Source organism: Calidris pugnax, unplaced genomic scaffold (genome assembly GCF_001431845.1).
Source record: "Calidris pugnax isolate Ruff unplaced genomic scaffold, ASM143184v1 scaffold95, whole genome shotgun sequence".
NCBI classification, from domain to species: Eukaryota; Metazoa; Chordata; class Aves; order Charadriiformes; family Scolopacidae; genus Calidris; species Calidris pugnax.
The window spans coordinates 13,877,705-13,899,000 of NW_015090885.1; the positions used below are offsets into that span (position 1 = coordinate 13,877,705).

General features: G+C 42.6%; 1 protein-coding gene across 4 annotated transcripts in view; it reads right to left on the reverse strand.

Annotated features, from left to right (window-relative positions):
* Positions 1–5,470: 5,470 nt before the first annotated feature.
* Positions 5,471–21,296, reverse strand: part of TMEM45A (transmembrane protein 45A) — a 56,879-nt gene continuing 41,053 nt past the window's right edge. For 3 of the 4 annotated variants that reach the window (XM_014947123.1, XM_014947126.1, XM_014947122.1), the window contains exons 2-6: positions 16,619–16,828; positions 14,195–14,407; positions 13,314–13,498; positions 10,968–11,113; positions 5,471–9,486 (exon numbers count right to left, since the gene is read on the reverse strand). In XM_014947123.1, the coding sequence (XP_014802609.1) occupies positions 9,393–9,486; positions 10,968–11,113; positions 13,314–13,498; positions 14,195–14,407; positions 16,619–16,808 (828 nt within the window). In that variant the 5' untranslated portion in view covers positions 16,809–16,828 and the 3' untranslated portion in view covers positions 5,471–9,392. Of the gene's footprint in view, positions 9,487–10,967; positions 11,114–13,313; positions 13,499–14,194; positions 14,408–16,618; positions 16,829–17,063; positions 17,084–21,296 lie in introns of those variants that run through there. The other variant, XM_014947124.1, reaches the window with a different exon arrangement.

The following is a 21,296-nucleotide window of genomic DNA, read 5'->3' on the forward strand; positions in this document are numbered from 1 at the left end:
TGGTATTATACATTCATAACCTTGTGATGGATAAACCATTAACTACTTGTCTATTGCTAGGACTTTAACCTTTTCTATTCCACTTAGGGAAAAAAAAAAAAAAAAAGAAAAAGTTTTGGTAGAGAATTAACACAGCATTATTTCTGTCATTTTCCACCTGATAAAACGTTTTACTTACCAAGGCATTAAATGTCACGTCTCCTAATTGCTACAGGAAAATGTACCAGCTCAGACACCCACCTACATTTACACCAATGAGGGCTAAGGCCTGTTATTTGAGTGCACAAGTGCTCTTCCCTCCAAGCAAAGCATCCCCATATATATGTGTGTATACATGTGTATATATATATTCTCCTGGGAGCTGACTCTGGTTCTTAAACTGTACATGGTCTGGGAGGGTGCTGGCTGGCATAGGCCAAAACCGTGCCAGGCAGCATGCTAGCAAGCACCTGCTAGCATTAATTAGGTGCATAATTAGCATTAATTAGATAAATCCTGCTGTGTGACCTCGTTTCATTTGCTGGCACAGCCATAACTGCTGGACTCTGCAGCAGGGAGGCCAGGCAGAACCCAGGGAGGAGGCTGTGGAAGGGTGAGAAGAAGGTTCCTCCTCTGCAGCAACGTTCCTCTTGTGCTGAGAGGTGGTGGAAATGCTGACTGTGTTAGGACTGGCCTAGATCAAACATTTGGCATGAGCTTTAAGGAGAGAATTGGTAACATGCTTCTTCAAACATCCAAATGTCTTAACAATCTGCTTACAGAGGTTTTGGTTAAAGACAGGCTGTGTCACCACACCAGTGACTGGCACTGGAACAGGCCTCCAGCCAGGACAGGGCTGGTTGCTGTCTGCAGGCACATCTCTGACCAGCTGGGGACCTGCCTGCCGACCGGCGGTAGCCATTGGGTTACAAGTGTGTCTCTCATCCTACGTCTTTCTTTCTCTCTCCATGTTATTCTCATTAGCACAGAAAACAGAGAAGGGAAAAGGTCCTTGATGCTGGGATCAGCAGAGGAACAGGAGGAGGGTATGGGGGCTGTGGAGGGAGCCAGAGGATGGGAGGAAAGAGTCGTCACCCTGTCACAGATTAGATGTTTGAGCCTTTTAACTCAATAAAATGCCAAGCTGCAAATCCCCCTCTAAGGGGGCTGCGAAGGCACTGGCAAGCGTTCTTCATCAGAGGGGCAGAAAAGGGGCTCTGCGGGGTAGGGCAGGAGAGGTCCTTCCTTTGCCCAGCAAGTGCAGCCGTGGGTTGAGGCTGGGTGGCAGAGCTCCAGGGCTGCACCATTCGTGCATCCCACTGCCCGGCCACCCCATGGGCTAACAAGCATTTGCAGAGTTTCCCAGGTGGCCCGTGGCAGCCTGAGGGCTGCATGTCCCAGTTATCTCACTGCTGTTGAGCGGTGAAGAACCGCAACGCTCACCTGGGGAGAAATGTCTCATCACAAAGAATGCTCAGTACCCTGGTATGTGTTGATGACTTTACAGCCTCTCGCCATAAGTAGTTCAATGTTTGCTTTTCTGGGGTTAAAAGGGCCAAGGGTTTAGAACTGGGTCTGAGACACAGAGGAAGATGCCTGTCCCTGCGCAGGACTTGTACAAAGCAAAGCAGAACCAAGCGTGATTTGGACAGACTGCAGATGGGGAAACAGAGTCACAGAATAGTTCAGCAACATTAAATTAAGCCACATCCAATATAGCACCAAGTCTGAGGATTACAATGTACTAAAAGCACACCCAGCTTCTCAATCGCAGCTCTGGGTCCTTTGCTTGTAGAAATGCTGCTAGGGGATTTGCATACTTGCAGAGATTTTTAAATGACAAAGTAGGAAAGAAATAAGAGTTAATTCTTGTGGTTACTGACATTGCCATTTCTGTTCAATGGAAATAACGTCCCTGCTTTATTTCTTTACATAGCTAACATCATCATGGACCTCTTTGAGCACCATGTTGTGTTTAGATATGTAAAATACCGTGCGTCCAAAACCTTGGCTTACAAGCCCAGTTTTGCAAATGGAAGACAGTTTGCGAACTGGGAAGTGTAAGTAGGATTGTGAGCAAAAAAGGTCAGGAACTTCTAACTTCACATGAATATTTTATATAAACCTTAAAGAAAAAAATAAGGAACCAGATGGAAAAAAACAAAACAAATCAATAAATACATCCTAAAGGACAGAACACTTCTATTTATGAAAATATTAAACCACGTTTATAGGATAGAATAATTGAACTGAAAGAAGACCTTATTACTTGCAAATTTGTTATGTGATGCAGCTGCGGGGATACAAACCCGTTCTTGAGTGACTTAGATATCTTTCTTTTGCTTTCCTCCATTTCTTTTAAGCCTTAATTAGAGCCAGATGTTTCTTATTTCCTTTCTTTTTTGTTTTCAAGTCTGAGTAAAGTGTGATGCCAGCAGTAAACACCATCTTTGACATTTTTTTATGTGTCAACGGCATCTAGCTGAGCCGGAATCACAGAACAGTAAAATTCCAGCAAAGGAGGTGCAAGCTTTTCCTCCTGCTGTCATTCCCGTCAGGAGCAGGAAATGGGCATTACTGCTTCTGGGCCTGCCATACAGGAGCCATAAAACCCCAGAGTGTGTCTGAGAACCTTGTCCCTGGTAAATAACACTGGAGTCAGGCTGGAATGCTGTTATACTATGAACGCAGCTTTCCCTCTCATAGTCTTAGAGTCCTGGGAGCAATTTCTAGTTGCTCAATTGCTGCTCAGTTGTATAGATGTGCAGTCTATTTTCCATTTCTTCTTTCTCCTCCCCAGTGAGGCAATGGCTGGTAACCACAGTATGTAGGTGTAACCATTTTTGCTCCAATTTCATGCCCTTACTGTGACATTGACCTCTTAGGTGCCATCCCCTGCAGAATATTTTGTCATTAAATGACAGTGGTTTATGTATGAGAGCTTTTTTTCTGAAGCAAATTGCAAAATATGCTGTAGTATTTATAATTATGTTTTCCAACTGCTTTTAGAATGTATTTTCATTCTAAGAAGTGTTTAAAATACAGACATCTGTGAACTGCAACCATTAGAAATTACTGCTCTGAAAAAGTCATCTGAGGACTAGTTATGCCTTATGTGGCAAATATTATGCTTTTTATTCCCACATATTTTGAGCAAGCACATATTTTACCTAGAATAGATTTTGAAGGGAAGTGCCCAGCAGTTTTCCAGTTGTCTTTCTCCCTTTTAACAGATGTGCTGTTGTTGTGCAGTCCTTGGGAGTCAGGCTTGTTTCCACTACTGCACACGCTAAAGGGCTTTTTGGATAAAAAGCTATTCTGTTTTCTTCCACCAACTTCTGTACCAGGAACTCCTTCCCCAACTGCTGTAGTTCAGAGGAAATGAACCATATGGGAGGAGGGCATTAAGGTACCAGATATACCAAACTTTTCTAGTGCCTCAGTTTTAAGGATGAATGAACCTGTAGGACTGAAAATCCTTGATGCCAAATTTATTCTTAGTTCAAGCTAAGTTTAGATACAAGGGAAAAAAGGTGTTTATTTACAGAATATAGAAAAAATATCACAGTTACTAAGCTTTACAGAGATGAAGATAATTTAAATTAGAGAAAGTCACATTTAACCCATTTATCCTCATGGTAAAACCTTAATGGGTTCCTTCCCTCCTGTCAGACGAGCTCCTCATCTTACACGTGTGCCTTTATCGGTGATGCCAAAGGAGTATACCCTTTACAGCACAACCATTCCACACTACAGGCGTTTTCAGTCCACGCTACAGGCATTTTTGGACTCTAGTTTTGTCCCAGGGATGCAGATGCCCATTAGCACTCGGACCACACAGGGCACAATGCTGGAGAGAACCATTGAACTTGGTTTCTCATGAAGGGACTCCAGATCCCACGCTCTGATTCTTCTCCATGGTGCAAACCCTGGTGCTTAAGTTAGGACAAGTGGGTGAGGTCCAAAGCACTTTCTTGATCCAGACTAAAATGTGAGACTAAGTGCACCTGGTAGAGTGGTCAGGGACCCAGGATCTGCAGGACCAGCCTTGCCTTTAACATGCCAGCTTGGAGATGCTCTTTTCCCCCCGAGACATCCTGTTCCTTGATTGTCCAGGGGGTGGTGTCACCCTGCTTTCCTTTGGCCTGCTGACTCCAGAGCCCATTCACAACATTGAGTGATCTGTCTTGGGCCCAGGCAACACCGTCCCAAGACCAGGCTCCCCATACCATACACAAGTGCCTCCATGCTTCACGCTAACACCAATGCAACTGTGAGGTCCTGAGTCATCTCCACAGGTGGAAACATTTTCCCATTGTGAGCCAAGCTTCTGCCACACACTGAAACTAGTCTGTTTTACACAGAGCCAATGCCAAAATGTGCATTTTACATGATTGCACAAATGGGATGGGGCAAGCAGCCTGTCATAAGCTTTTTGTTGAGGTCAACCATGATAGTAAGCAGTCACGCCTGTGATGTGGTTGGAGATAGCTGACCCCAGCCCCAGCTCCAGGGGATATGGTGACATTGGTACATTTGATTTTCTAATGCAAACCAGTTGATTCCCCAGCTGATTTATTTAAAGCTACTCCCAGATTTTTGAAGTTTCTGACTGGTAGTTTCCAGAAGTTCTACGCAACTCTTTCAGATTTGTGAGCAACCAGATGAAATGGGAAATTAGAAAGTGCTGACTTTCTCCCCCTTACCTGGTCCTGGAGAAATTTTGAAGTTTTCTTACATACAAGTAAGTCCATCCCACCCAAAGTTCTCCATAGTTGACTAGAAAAATCACTGTCTGTCAAATATGTAGCAAAGTGGTATTAAATTCATAGAATGAGGAAGGAAAGCCATAGGACTGTAATCTTTAATGAATAATCAATTTATCCCCCAAATGCAGTGTGAGAGTGACCAAACCCATTTGCTAATTTTTGTCAGATATGGTCTCTAGTTTTAATTTTAGAAATTGGTGAAAAATGTGAAGAGGACAAACTCTCTGCCAACACTTCTTCGAGTATCTAATTTTTTTCTTTCAGAATGCATTTTCATCTTACAGCAGGAAAAGGTTTTTGTGGGTTTTTTTAAGGAGAAAGGGAAGAAAGTCAAATAAAATCCTAGATGTTTTTATTATTAGACTTGCGAAAACTAGAAAGAACCTGTTCTTGCAGTTGTGTTTACTTGTCTTGCTGGCTTCTCCATCACATATGACAGAGGAGACCCAATCCAAATCTGGGATCTCCTTTTTCTATAACATTTGATCTTTGTAGATCTGTGAAGCTCTACTGCCCAGACCTTAAAAGGGTTGTTTTCACCTGTGTTGTAAATGACAATTAAATAGTAGAATCAAGGGAATTTGACAAGGCAGCACTGACCTTTCCTGAATTCGAGTGCAACTCATTCAAATGTCAGGGTGGGCTACGACGGTAATATGTCTATCCCACCCCACTCCCATAAGTGGTTATTTTTTTCCCCTGAAAACATGACAGACATCTCATATGAATAAATCAATTTTATTTAAATAAAATTACAGGCATATTTTGTCTATTATAAACTAATATATAGTTATTCAAAGGCACCAATATTTTAAAATAATTTAAATTTCTTGAGAGCAGCTACCTTTTTCTGAGTGGTGTTTATAAACTTGTCAGACTTCCCTCCACTCATTCAACTCAAGCAAAATCTGTTGCTAGGGAAATGCTGAATGTTGTACCTTTTTCATTGTAATAGGTATGGACTGTTCCTGGGCATCGCTTTTGAACAATGCTTGAGAAGAACAGGTCAGGTGTTCTGCATAGTAAAAACCCACCCTAAAAGGGCATGTTTCTTTCCTTTGTGGCACCAAAAATACATCCAGCACAAAACTCCACTATTGACACTCACTCTGCATGGGCTGTAATTATCAAAAATTAAATCCGGGAGATTACTGTTTCTTTGAGGCTTCAGGATCTGTTTTTCCTTCCATTTCTTCAAGCTTAATAATGCAATGCCAACTTCTCTTATGCAAAGAGAGTTTTTGTGAGAAGGCTGCCCTACAGTTCTGTGTCACAGACTGTATTAACCTCCAGGTTGGGCTTCTTTAAAGGCACCTTTGCTAAGCATGGTTGCACCAAAAAAAAGCAGACGTGTATGGTGGGTTTATTCGTCCAGTTCTCTGATCATTTACGGGGGATTCACAGCAGGGAGACAGAGTGAGATAGAGGTGATACCTCTCAGCAGGTTAAGTCCTGCTCAGGTTTTCTCCCAAAAAACCACACAGACCTACAGCTACTGCTGGGCCAGTGCCTGGGCACAGGTAAGGAGAGAGCCAGAGCCACCAGGCTGAGGAGATCACAGGAGGAACTGCAGCAGGCAGCCACTCTTCTGGCCATCGCGTTCCAGTACTGGCACGTTTTGTTTCTGAAAAAGCAGGTTTCTTTCTAAAGGAGAGTTTGCTAAGCACCCTCCACTTCAACTGATCTTGGCTTATCAAGGCAGACTTTTGTAATAATCTTCAAGTTCCCTTTAATACACAGCCATCATCTTCTCTGCCCAGCACTGCAGAAGCTTTATACCCCAGCCACGCTAAGAGGAAAAATTCTGCCCTTTAAAAAAATCCCAACAATTTAGAGACAAGAGTGATGTGGCATAATGAAGGTAAAATTATAGCTGGGTGTCACGACGTGCTGCATTTGGCCACTGTATTCCTGCTGCAATTAACAGGCAAGCTCCTCAGCAAAGCCATGGATCTTCCTTCTGGCTTATGCCAGCAGAAAATCTCATTGTAATGGAACCACAGTAATGAAACTAAAGTCTTAGATCTGCAGAGCTGAGTAAATACCAATTAATTCAGAGTTTACAGTGAGACCACTGCAAAGCTGATATATAGACCTACAAAAATGCCATACTAATACTGAGCTTACAAGAATGTCCTCGGACAGACTTCATTAAAGTTTGCCAAAACCTCCAAGGCTCTTCAGAGAAAGGCACTGAAGAAGGGCAAGCAATTATTAAGAAAGGTGGTGATCTTTGGCTGTGCATCTGCAGTTTCCAGTTTTACATTTTCAAACACAGAAATTTTGTCTGTGAGCCAACTATTCTTACTTTCCAAAGTAGATTCATCTGGATAATCTGACACCTGGATGCAAGTGTCACTACACGATACTTGGCAAATATCTAAAATATTTTTAACTTGCCAACTGAAGTGTTCTAAGTAAACATATCAAAGCTCAGCCAATTTATCATGCTTTTCTTCCTGCTTAAGTTATCCCTTTAGTTTAGAGATACAGCACCATAATATTTTTACAGTATTAAATATAACTTATCAAGAAAAGCAGTGAAGAAACTTGCATTGGTCCTGACTATGAGAAGCAAAGTACTTTCTGAAGATCTCCTTCAGAATAAATGACCTCCCTGACTTTGGAAAGGCATTAATAAACCTGGAAGGCTAAAATTCAGCATTAAGAGCATGTGCAGCTAAGGAAGGTTCTCCTAGAAAATGAGAAGGTGAAAAATGGGTCCTGAAAATGAAGTGAATGTGTATTTTGTATTGAAGTTGAAATACTTTAGGAAAATCCTTTAATTTATTCTTTTTTGAGTCCTGGGATCCCTTTGAGCTACAAACTATTTTATTGCCTGTCTTTTTAAGTAATTGGCTTACTGCAATTATTAATTTTATGCTACTCATTTTTATGGATTGCACTGAAAAAATTCTAGGAGCAACTCAAAAGTAGAGGGACCAGAGCCTATAGCTCTCATTCATCTGCCGGAGTTGAGCCCTGCATTCCCTTAGGAGCACCTGAAAATATTCTAATAACAGAAGGAACACACTTCTGCAGCACCAAACCTGATGCACTGGTACAATTTGAACAGAATTTGTTGTCCTGCACTAGCCTGTTTCCAAAAATAACTAGAAAATAATACTTTTAGAAGGTGTTCTAAAGGGAAGGGCTGTTTTCTAGAATGATCACCTTATCACTGATGGATATGTAAAATGGCCCCTGGCCACCAGCACACATCCTGGGCTCTGAGAAGCAGAGGACATGTGCAGGGGCCCAGCAAGTGCTCCTTGCTGCCCATCTGCCCCTGCAAGTCTTCTGAAAAATGTATTAGAGACAGAGTGATACTTCACAGTCTGCCCCACAGGGGTAGTGTGCTTACACACAGCATCATCTTCTGCTGTCTTTAGCCATGTATCAGTTATGTCCCTTTTGATGAGGTTGGAGCACATCCCAGGCAACACTGAGCGCTGAGGAGGGCACCCTGTTTTTCACTGAATGAAGATTCCCCTTTTCGTGGAGAAAATAAATGCAATTTTTAAAAAAAATTAAGTCATTCACTGCTGTGGGCAGCTGGGCATGAAGCTATTATAAAGGCAACATCTGCCCTCCCATAGCTCACTGTACAGCACTGCGCGAGCTGCCTGGTGATTGCAGGGGTGACACAGGGAACAGGATGCAAATCCATCTCATTCTGCTCACAGATGAGCATTACCTGCTCCTGACCCAGGTGCTGGGTCCAGTCACGTGTCTCTATGAACCCTGTTGAAATTCCACCAAATTCCACCCAAAGAAAGGAAATAACTTTGAAAAGAAACTGGCTTTGCAGCTGGGTGCTATCCCACTGGTGACTCCTCAGCCTTTCTGGAAAAGAAGTTGCTCCAGGCACTGAGGGAAAGCAGAGTCACTTCACTGCCTTTCAAAGTCAAATGTTGCAAAGAGGCAGGACTATCTAGGCATGAGAATGAATAACTACAGTGGCTTTTGATCATCATACACATCTTTGGCTCTCCTACCAAGCTTGGTAATATCTCTGCAGGAGTGAACACACTACACACTCTTCAAGGAAACACTGAATGGATTTGCGGTGAGTAGTTCTTTCATTTTAACATAAAGCCACAAGCAGAGACATGAAACTGTTGCACAAGGCAGCAGCAAGATTCTGATTTTTTTTATCCTAGAGGCATAGAATTGTCTAGGTTGGAAGGGACCTTAAAGATCATCGAGTCCTCCCATCTTGTTCTACTGTTTTCCAGGTCTACACAGTTACTTATGCACAGTCACTTGCAGAGCAACAAACACACTTATTTGGAAACCCTAATTATGGAAACTGAACAGCCTGTTCAGCAGCAGCTGGAAAACATTTTGCTTAGCTTTTAATGAGGCAAACACACAGGCTTCATCATGCCACCTCATCCAGTCCAAGTCTGTCCAATATTAGTCCAGTTTTCATTGAAGCATGTGATAAGCAAGGTACTAGTGCAACCCCCACAAACTGATATCGAGCTTACCCTCTGCAAATAAAGATGTAAACAGTACTCAGGGGATGATATTTGCATACTGAGCTGTAGTGAAGAATGAATAAGATGGCAAACAAATCTAGGAATGAGGTATCAATTAGCCTAATGGTAGAGCAGATAAACTAGTCAAGCCATATTCATGCTAAATTTCATCTTCTGACTCCTGATCTCGTTCAGATGTTTTCAGTAATCCCATTTCCATGGACTGGGACTGTTTAACCTTTGAACGAACTGCCCTGAAAACAACAACAAAAAACAGAAGAGCTGTCAATAGTGACTCAAAGGCTCATCTGGCCATTTTTACGTGGTAAAAAATTGTTTAACTCTTCCATCACATCGGAGAATTAGGATGATTGATTTATGAAAACTTGAAGTGGGCTACCATGGAAGACATTGTAAAGAGGAGCGAGTGATTTCCAGCAGAAATTTAACCCCAGGCCTTAATTGTAGATACCTGCATTTTAACATGAGAGACCACTATACAATGCAAGCATAGATTCTGACATTAGTATGTGTTGCCTTTAACAATACCCCCTGTACAAGATTGTTCCTATGGACACATCGAAGAGTGTACACCATAGGAAGTTCAATGTTGTGCAGGTACAAGACTGATAGCTGTGTTCACTTGGAAGGGTACTATAAAGCTGTGGAGAAGAGTGGCCAACCTTCACACAGATGGGAACTCTGCTCAGCGTGTTGTGATCGACCTGGGGGGCTTTTCTGATGCTGCAGCAGTTGCTGTTCCCAGCATCCAGAGGGATGTAAGATTGCTGTCTCCTTCTCTATAGTTGCCATCAACACAACAAACTGGTTACCCAGCCTTGAGTGTCGGTGCCTTTTGGAATGAGATCCAAAAAGACATGGCACCTCCTCGGCGCAAAGCAAGACTGCAAGAACTAAATATGGCCAAAATATGATTAAATAGGGCCATTAAGGTGGTAGGGGGAAAGCACAGGGTGAGAAGCATGTTTAAATAATGCAGGAAAAGGTTTTGGTAAGATCCTGTGGGCAGAAGAACACATGGCAGAATCAGGCTCAATTTCACGGAATTGTTGGAGTTGGAAGGGACCTCTAGAGATCATCTAGTCCAACTCCCCTGCTAAAGCAGGATTGCCCAGGGCTCATTACTCAGGACTGCATCCAGATGGGTCTTGAAAATCTCCAGAGAAGGGGACTCCACGACCTCCCTGGGCAGTTGTCAGAATTAGCATTGGGCAGCAAGAAAAACGGCTAACTTTAGAAATTAAGGGATGAAACTGGCAAGTGAAAAAAGAATCACGTCTAATCACAGGAAATTGCTAGCAATGAAACCTGTCCAATATTCTTCAAAGTTAAGTCATGAAGCCTGCTGACTAAGCCACTTGGAATTAGTAGAGATGAGGACTGGGAGAGAAGACCTTGAAGGAAAAAAAAAGGTCTCTCCTCCGTCTAGATTTTTGTGCACTTACGAATGTGGAAGACTATCAAAAAGAGCTCATTTTATGTGAGAAGCATTATGCTGTCAGAGCTGTACTTTATGAATGTTTTTCCCCTTTCTAGTGAAGCAGTGAGTCACATTGTCTCCATTGATTAGCAGTATCTATTCTTATTTTACCTTGCAAGATAGTTACGTACTTTGTGGAAACCTTTTGGTTTGTCAGTGAAGTTTTTATAAAATAAAGCTCCTGCTAGACAAAATAGACAGGTCTCCAAAGTTTTACTGTTTCAAGTAACTTACCAGCTGACGATTGTGTAATTCACTGCAAGTATAAGAAAAGCGAAGGCATAATGCCAGCAATAACACATGGTCAGGAACATCATATTAGTATGATCCGTCTGATTCCACTCTGGGCTCCCATTTGGGGGATAAAGCACAAAACCAATCTGTAATAAAATAAAAGATATTTAGGAAATGTTATTTGATGTATGTCCTACGCTGTATAATCCTACCCATCACATGGCAGACGTTTTATTCTTTTATAGTGCTGATTATTCCTGTGATTATTATCAAAAATAATTTTGCTCAGATGAAATGGATCATTTTACAGTTTTGTGCAGAAATGCCTTTTGAGCTGGTCCTAGAGACCCTCTACTCTTGGAAAGCGAATGAAGGAGCCAGCCCAACAAGTCCTCCATCAATCACAATTGCGCACTGTAGGGAAAGGGACCGGTGCTCAGCTGCTTACGATCTGAACCACAAGCACATCACCAACCAGCAAATCTGCCCGGCCATTTGCACTGACTCATTTCTTCCCAACAGTGTCTGGGAACGCATTACATGGTTCAGAAGATGAATAATAAATTAATAAACAAAGGTAAGCATAAGTCTATTTCTTGTGGGTCATGTGGGAATGGGTGTCAGGTTTTGAAATTATGTAAAAAAGGAGCTTTCTCACCCAAGGCTATAAGTTCATGTGCAATACATATCTGATTTGTTTATTCAGAGCTGGGAAAGATCAAATTCAGATTAATGCATAAGCTGGGAAACTAGTAAACCGGTGGCTACGCAGGGGTCTGCCTTGACAAGCACCAGTCCTCTCTACTGCCTAATACCAAAAAAAGTCACCACTCAGCAGTTTAGCTGAGAATTTAGGAGCTGGGAAGAGGATGGGAGGAAGGAGGAGGAGAGAAGTGCATTTTGCATTTCCATGTAGAGAATTCAATGAATGAGGGTGTTGATGCAGAAAGAAAGTCCCTTCACCTTTTACAAATTTGTCGTGCTGCAGCCAGTGTGTGGTTTTCAGTCACACATATGGTTGAAGTCTGATGCAGTTGTGAAAAAAGTCACACTTAAATATCTTGTATTTTTAGTTCTTCATTTTTTTTACTTTGAAACAAAACCCACATTGTCTCCAGAGCTAAAGAAATGACTTGTTCTAAAATTAGACTAGGCAGAGGACAAAGAATAAATGATTGCATCTAATTCCTCTTACGTAAATCTTCTTAAATCACCAAAGAAAAGTTTACAAACAAGAAAATAAAACACCAAGTGCTGCAGCACCAGGTTCCTGAGCTCACTTACAGAAAAATACTGCTGTTTCGGAGGTCTGTTTTCTTGCCAGAGCAAGTATTTAAATATTTGATTTGGTGCTGAGCGTCCAGTTCTCCTAAGGAACAGCAAACGTTTTTATTAATCGTGTCTGGCCAGCATATAAAAAAGGGAAGCCAGTCTAGACATGCCGGAAAGAAAAAATCACTGGAGTGACCTCAGTTCTCCACTATAAGATGAAACACGCATCGGCACCAGCGCTCCTATTTCTTTGTTATAAGATCGCAGCAATTCATCAAATTCTGTCTCTTGTTTGACAGCACAGAAAGGGTCACTATCAAGTATCTATTAATTGGATAGAATCACAAGTAAGTGAAAGCACAGCAGCTACATTTTGAAGAGTCCTTTTGGGAGCCACATCCCTGAAATATAAGTGTTTGGGCTGTTTCTTCTTCTGCTCCATGTCCCGAACACTGGAAAAGCAGGAGATTTTATATCAATCAGTCTCTTAATGCAAATTGGGAGCTCAAATACCTTTTAAACCTAGGTTGCCACTCTTGAAATGCTTTTCAGAAAGTAGAGAGAGGCAGACAACATGAAAGATAATTTGTGCCTTTGTTCAATATACGCTCTTCACGCAATGTCAATGGGTGCTTTTCCTCCCCTATCCAGTACTCAGCTGGACATCTACTGACCGCTCTGGCAGCTGGCAGTGGGGATGGGGACTGTCTTTGCAAAGAACAGTATATATTGTTGGGCTATAAAATCACTGCCATTTGGCTGGAGAATTTTCAACAGGATGTTAGAGAGATCAGAGGGGATGTTAAGCCGCAAGGGAGAGCTCAACAAAACCATCTTAGCTTTTTTATTGATTCAAATAAAAGACAGTAGAAGTAAAATGGTTTCTCGGTCTGTAAAACAGAGATGATAAATAATTTTGTCTCTTTAATGGGACAATAAGAGTGCATTGTTTTCTATGAGTCCTTTGATGTCTGTGTTTAAAAGGCATGTTATATCACCTGTGAAACACCTGCAAAAGGGTAAGTGACAAATTTTGGTGAAGGAAGAAATTCCTAAGGCAGAAAAGTGACCTACCTGCCAGAACCAGCTACCTTGTAATATGCAGAGGCTTGTGCGGAGCATCTCAAGCACAATACTGCCACGGAAGAAAACTTCCAGAAATATGCAAACAGCAGCTCCAAAGATTGCAAATAGCAATAACTGATGAACATGAACATCCAGCATGGCTCTCCCATGAAGATGGTAGCAAAAGAGAAAACCTGGAATAAACAAAGCGACGAGTTAAAGATACCTTCTTGCCTTGTAATCTCCCTGCATCTGCTTTTAGAAAACAGTGAACCTTTAGCATTTCTCTTTATGCCAGTATCACCTTCTCAGTTGAACTGAGAGTAATTTTTTTAAGAGTGATGCCTATGTACTGTGTACTCTTGAGCTCAGAGCAGGAAATTGCATGGAAAGCTGCAGCTCTGTCACCTTTCATTTAAAACACATTAACTAAACATCTCATTCATCTGTCTCTGCAGTGTAACAAGAGGGATGCTATGAGATATACTGCATGTACAGAAGACATAAATTGAGAGTGTCTCCAGTGCAATTCCAACATGTGATTGATGTACAGGTAAATAAATGCACTCACGCCGGCTCTAGCTAACGAGTTGCACACCATGTCAGTACACACATTGAAGCACATGCCTGAGCTGCTGAGCACTTACCCAAAATAGGCTTGTGCTGCTACTTTCATAACATTTCATAACATTTCTGTAGCTACCAGAGCCAGTTAGGAAAGCACAGGTACTCCTCTACAACGTGTGACCCTGCTCTGGGCTGCAGTGCAGACAAAAAGACTGATCTTTTTTAAACATTTCAGGGTCTTAAGCATCCAGCTCCTGTTAAGGGTGATTCGAGGTTCCCAGTCCAAAGACTGATACCCTTCTGCAAATTTCACATGCACTGACCTTCAATAAACACTGCTAAGGAAAGCATCATCCTGTCCATGGCCACTGGCAATGCATTGGTCCCGTGAGCCACAATGTCAACCAGCCCTGAAATGCCATAGAAGAGGTACATGGTGGCATGTTGCCAGTTCATCAGGTGATCCCAGTGCTTTTCCTCGTAATTATACAACTTCAGATGAGGTCCATCGGGAACAAACTGCTCAGCCACCATTCCTGTGCATGAAATAAGAAGTATAACTGTTTGTCCTGGTGCTTAAGGTATAGACTGATGATAAGTCTTTATACAAACAATAGAAGCAACAGTATATCCCCACATAGCATAACACCAGTCAGTTTGGGGTTTAGTCTGGCTGCCTGAGGATTGCTCTGGGTGATTGCTATGTTTTGCTCCCTTCTGCCCAGTTCCGCCATTCACAGTCAATTTTTTAACATGTTGTTCAAATTCAAGTGAAAACGCACAGAGGTCTCAAAGATATTAATTTTATATCAATTTTCAATAAAACAGGCAGTGGGTAGAGGAGAGATGGAATAAATTGCTCTGCTGAGGGAAAGACCACAGAGTGAGCTCAAACATATATTAAGCATCACATAATCCGGAGAGGAGAAAGCCAGAGGAAACCAGGCTTCAGCTCTACTCCTGGTGGGACTATTTGCATGTTGCAGTTTCCAGCAGTGAAAATGGAGACAACTATTCTATGCTGCTTTTTTTGTTAAACAATTGCTATTGTAGTAGTCCTCTGACTGAATTTTTCGGCTGCCTTTCCCAGTAGTTCAAACATGAGTATAACACATGCTAAAGTCCCCAAAAGAAGGATTTACCGTTTCAGTCCCCTGCAATATGCAATATGCAATATGCAGAGTTCAGACTCGTAATTCAAAGGGGATTTTTCCTATAAAGCCATAAAAGGAAATCGCTCCACCATGCAGAGTTATTAAAGGTCCCATGAGAATGTATACGGAGTTAGTATTTGAATTGCTGCTCCACTGCCTCCCTTACCTTGGCCCCTCGGTGTCTTGCTAACAAGCTGCAGTACTCCAGCAAGGGGAAGGCTGCTTTTAGGTATTTTATATGATCAATGAAGTTTGGGAAGGGTTTAAAATAAGTTATGCTTCTAAAACATTAGTTATATTGTTTATAAAGGTGGGCCAGCATCCTGCTGTATAAGTAGATAAGCTGCAGAGCAAATGCAGTGTTTTTCCATCTTTATTTCAAGTTTTCCTAACACAGAAACAACAAGTTTTTCTCCTTTTTCTGCTTTTACTGTTTGTCCTTGCCAGGCTTTCTTGTCCACATTTTTGACAGGAACTGAAATTACCATGAGTTAAAATAATACCTTTTTGTTTCAGGGTGACAATAAAAACACTAGGTGAGTGTTTTACCTGCCCAACTACCTCTACACGCTGACTGGGAGATTTGTAGGACAGATGTCCACACTCACACCTCAAAATGAATGCTATTATTTAGGTGTTGGTAATTTTACAAGGCATATCAAAGTGGATGTGTATGTATGTATATATATGTATGTACACACAACATCCCTTCAGGGCTGTTGTACCTTAACTGATACAACAGCCAGAGAGGAAGGAAAACCAAGAATAAGATTTTGGCACAGCCTGCCCCTTGATTAGAAAGCAGGCAACTCTGAGCGTCTAAAGAAGAGTAGTTAAGTAGAATCTAGAAATCCTAAAAATCGAGATGCTTTTTGACTTGCAAGCCAAATGTGCTGATGTCCTCAGGTCCCCTGTTATTTAGCTTACTTACTTTATAAAAGCGAATTGCTAACACACAGCCTGCTGGACTGTGAACAAGGACTAGGCACCTCCAGCCAACTGCACAGCTCACTAAACCATCCCCGTGGGATGGTGCCCAGGCCAGTCAGAAGGAGAAACAGCCCCCTGCTTCCTCCCCATTGAAACAGTCCTGTGGCAATAAGCTCTGGAGTTCAGTCTTTCTTTGTGAACACGTTCACTTTTGAATGACATGACTGAAGAAGCATCTGCATTTACATATTTCATCAATAATGCAGTGGAGACTACTGACATCTGATATGGCTGGGTTCAAAATAGAAAAGCAACATCCCCACAGCCCGGTGCTCCCAGCCTGCATGGGAGAGTCCCTTGCCTAAATACCTTATCTCCCCCCGTGAAGGAGTGAACAGCATATGAACACTGAGATGGATCAGATGTGAAGTAGTCAGGAGACCTCCAAGAAGCTCCAGAAGAGTGCTATGGATGGAAAACATGTTACTATGTCATAACTATGTAATTAATAGCAGTGGCCCCACTAGTTCTTAGATAAATGGTGTTTAAAGGACAAAATACCAAAATACAATGAGATATGTTTTATAAGAGAAAAAGATATAAAAAAAAAAAAAGCTAAAAGGCACAGCCTTTTTTTGTCTGCCCCAAGTCCATCTTACTTACCAATCAGGGCAAAGACAGCTTTGATGATCCCCTCAACAAACTCCAGGCGCTGAAATCCTGCCCTGGAACCAAGGTAGCAAGCATTCTTGTTTTTTCGACAGGCATACTTCAGTGGATACTTCACTGACCACCACAAGCCAAAAAGAAGGAAAAAACTTCCAGGGAGGGCATGCCCTTTGAAATTGCCCATGGTTTTCTACTAGGAGATACCTGTAAGTGAAACAAATGCAGGTCCATCAAGGGAATAGTAGAATTCTGTGGGTTATAATTTTAAAGCATCTTCTTGCATAAATCAAAAGGGTGTCACTGAATTAAGTGCTCACACTTTATTTAAAATTAAGTGTGGGTACTTGTCTTCTCTGGCTGTTCAAAACACCCAGCCAATCTCCCCAGTTTCACAGCTTTGCAGAACAAGAGTATGAGACCCAACCGCAAAGCAGCTGACCTGAAATGCAGAGCTGGCAGTTGGCATGTTTTGGTTCTTTCACCTTCAAAGAGGGTTTTATGTTTCTTTACTCCACAAACAGAAGCCAAGACAATACCTGGCTGAAGGAAAACTGAAATGTATACAGATCCGATGGGTAACAATTCACTAACAAATTCTATTTTGTATTTCAATCCGGATGTCTCATCGTGATTTACAAACATCAAGTCACACTCAATAGAAGAATTATGCACCCACAACTAGATAGATGCTATTAAGTACATCAAGTGCACTGAGTGATAAGGTTATTAGTTCATCATTGTTATACAGTCATTTAAAAGCAGTGCCATTAGTAAGACCTAGCAATTCTGGTCATCATCCCAATTTTTACGAGAGTTAAATTATCTCTAATAACTTCTTCATTAAAATGACAGTTCTAACATTAAATTGCAATTTTTCTTTAAGTTATTATAAATGGAGTTGTTGTGCATCGTGACCCAAAGGCATACTAAATCTCTGCACAGACAGCAATCAGGAATAACCACTTTAGAATCACTGGCAATCTGTACTTTCTGCTACCATAGTTGCTGACTTAAAAATCCAATCAGCACACTACACCGGAGCCATCTGGTTATGAATAGAACATGGAGGCTCTGGTATATTTTTCTTTTTGGTAAGTATTTCCTATGGTCAGCTCTGCATAAGAAGTTTTAAACTGTGGCTTGTGGGCCATGGAGTGGTTGCAGATGGTTCATGTAATGCTGTCTAGTCACGTAGCATGAGCCCTCTCTTATTTCTGGAGGCTAAACTCCACTGAAAGCATAATTTTTATTTTTTTTTTTTTTTTTAAGAAGAGAAACTTTTCCACATGCGTAGATCCTGAAGCTGCCATAAGACTATTACCCAACTGCATGAGGAGAGGTGTCCTGCCTAGCCACAAAGGAGAAGCAAATAAACACAACTGTTCGTGCGTAGCATGAGGCAGGCTGTGATTTAAATGGGGATGCTGAAGAGGCTCCTGTCCCGTTGCCTGTCCCCTCCTCTTCCAGAGCTGACCCTGAAAGTCCCCCTGGCTTGATGCCCGTGTGTTTTATTTGCAGGTGGGAAAGCAGCACTGCTCACTCTCAAGCTGAGCTCTCAGTGGTGTGGTTGTGCGGCTCAGCCCCACAGGTTAGACCCAGGCCCCGTGGTCTTGCAGAAAAGGTACCTCATTTCAGGACACCTTTAGTTGAAAGAGTCGGACTGGTTTGTGCATCACTGGCAGTACCCACTGTCCATCAGTTGCCTTAAAAAAGGGCACTGCTAGCGGGACCTGAAGTTTTAGCCAGTTGCCTAAACTTTGCTTTAAACTTTGAAATAATTATTTTGCTTTGAGAGCCTTAATTTCTGGTTCTTCTAAAACATGCTGGCCTCAAAGGTATTGCTGCTTTTTCAGACAGATTGGGTTTTTTTCTTCTTTGAATGAAAGGAAGAGGTGGGGAGTGCGGAGTGGCCGTGCCTCACCTTATGTCTGATCTCACTGAACACCATTCATTAGAAAGACTTTATTCATTAGATATTTTATTATTCACCACAGGTACATAGCACTCCAAATGAAAAGATTTACCCTGTACCCCACATCAAAGCAAGATACTGGATTGAAAAGGTAAATTAAATCTATGAAAAGCCTCCCTCTAAGAGAGTACAGCTGCAGTAAGACTCAAATGAAGAACAGTGTGTTAATGTCATCTGTAGTGCACAGTATACAAAACTTCAAAAGTTATTCTCAATCTGTAAATTCACACCTGGGTCATCTAGAGCTCTATTTTCTGCCCTTAATCTGGGTAATCCATAAAGATACTCTGTTTAAAACTACTTTTTGCTTCTAAAAAGAAGAGGAAAGAGGAAAAGACTCATACAGCAGTTACTGCTGCATATCCAATATAAACGAAACAGAAGCAGAAAAACTCATTTTTTGCTAGAAGCAATGTAATCACTTATTATTAGCTTTAGAGAGTGTAAACTTCAGTTGAGTTCATCCAACGATGTTGGGGGTTATTTGTAGGATTTCTCTAGAAAGAGACATGTCAGATCTGCCAGCCAGCTGTTGGGGCAGACCTTTAGAAAACTGAATCTCAACACAGTTGGCTTCAGAAAGGAGTTATGCGAGTTAAACTTTAAATCCTTAGTAAACATCATGACAGAGCTCGACTTCAATTGATTAATTGTCCCAATTCATGAATTTTCTCTCATCACGCCTGAGCATTTATTTCAGTGAGGCTAGAAGTCAACTGCCACCACCCACAGCTTTGATGTGGCTGAGAAGGTTTGCCTACAAGTAAACCAGGTGGTATCACATGGTTTGCGGGCATGGTTTGAGGTGTGAGGCAGGGGTGCAATGGGAGGTGAAAGGAGAAGAGGACAGGATGGCAGGCTGCTGCTTTTCCGCATTGCGCTTTGGCATCCCCCTGCTCAGCCCAGGACACAGCAGCTCCTGCCAGCTCCTCTGCACAGCTTGGGAGCCGGCCAGTTTTGATACCTCAGGTGCTATTTGTTGGATAAAGATGGCATCAGCGTGTTATGACAATGCTTCAGCATCAAAACTTCCTCGCTGCCCACCACCTTCCCTAAAGCACATCATCTGCCAGAGATGGAAGCAGAAAAAATCCTGAGCCTGTCCCACAGCCATGAGGTCTGCATTTGCCCATGGGAGGTCTGCCCATGCTCCCACCACTGCTCCCCAAAGCCACTCAGTCACACCAGGTGCTGCACACATGCCTGCACCCAGTCACCTGCTTGCACAACCTCACAGAATCACAGAATTTCCATTGGTTTTACTGCCTGAATCACAGAATCTTCTAGGTCAAGATCAAAGATCATCTTGTCCAACCGTCAACCTAACTGATAAAAATAGACACCCACACAACAAACAAGAAGCATCACCATCACTAAACCATACCTCCCAGCACTACATCAACCTGTCTTTTGAACACCTCCAGGGATGGTGCCTCAACCACCTCCCTGGGCAGCCCATTCCAATGTCTGATGACCCTTTCAGTGAAAAAATTTTCCTAATATCCAGCCTGAACCTCCCCTGGCGCAACTTGAGGCCATTTCCTCTCGTTCTGTCGCCTGTGACTTGGGAGAAGAGACCGACCCCCACCTCTCTACAACCTCCTTTCAGGTAGTTGTAGAGAGCAATAAGGTCTCCCCTCAGCCTCCTCTTCTCCAGGCTGAATAACCCCAGCTCCCTCAGCCTCTCCTCATAAGACTTGTGCTCCAGACCCCTCACCATCTTTGTTGCCCTTCTCTGGGGCAACCTCAACCCTGTCCAAATCCTACTCCTAACCCTGCCAAGGCAAAGCCAATGGTGCCAGTGCCTACAAGAAGCACGCAGAGAGTCGGTGTCACCCAGCCACAGTCCTCACCATGGATGACTGAGTTTGGCTTTCCAGCAAACACACATGTGCTCCCTGACCATTGCTAATCAACTCGCCCCTGTTATCTGCTGCAGGCACCCCCCAGGATCCCTGCAGGCTCACTCAGCTTTTCATGTTTCCATCCTGAAACCTCACTGCTCAGGGCCCTTCTGCCACCATCAGCCAGGGGGCTACAGCAGCCAGAGCACCAACAAAGGAAATTTTGGACTCTACCTGGGGAAAGCTCCCTCCTCACCAACCAGAAGGGCTTCCACCCTGAGTGAGCCCAGGAACCAGCAGATAAGACGCATGGGCTCTCCACAGCAAGTACTCCTCAAAATTCCACTCTCGGGGGGTGTGGAGCAACACCGAAGTCTGCTGTCAGGGTCCAAGGGCATTAGTTGCCCCAACCAGCCTCACCAGGAACCTCATCACAGCACCCCCACCCAGGGGGTCAGGTAGGAAAGGAGGGGAAGAGCAAATGCAGTTTTCATGTGAGCATTCAAGAAAAGGTGTGCATTTTGGTGGGTATTAAAAGCTGCCTTTTTGGCATGAAAATTATCTAACCCTGGCAGAAGAATGAAGGCTAGGTAAGAAACAGGCTTACGTGATTGATTTAAACATCTACTTTTTCAGGAGGGATATTTCATAGCACTTACTTGTTTGATTCCTGACCTCTTGAGGCTGCCTAAGTGGGGACTAAGGCAAGACTTGCAAGTGGTATGGAGAAACTAGTGATACCACCTGGTTACTCAGACAGCTTCTCAGCTGCTTCTTGAAGAACTAGATTAGTTTCCCTTTTTTCCACCTCCTCCCTTTAAAAAAAAAAAAAAAAAAGAGAGGGGTTTATGCAGGG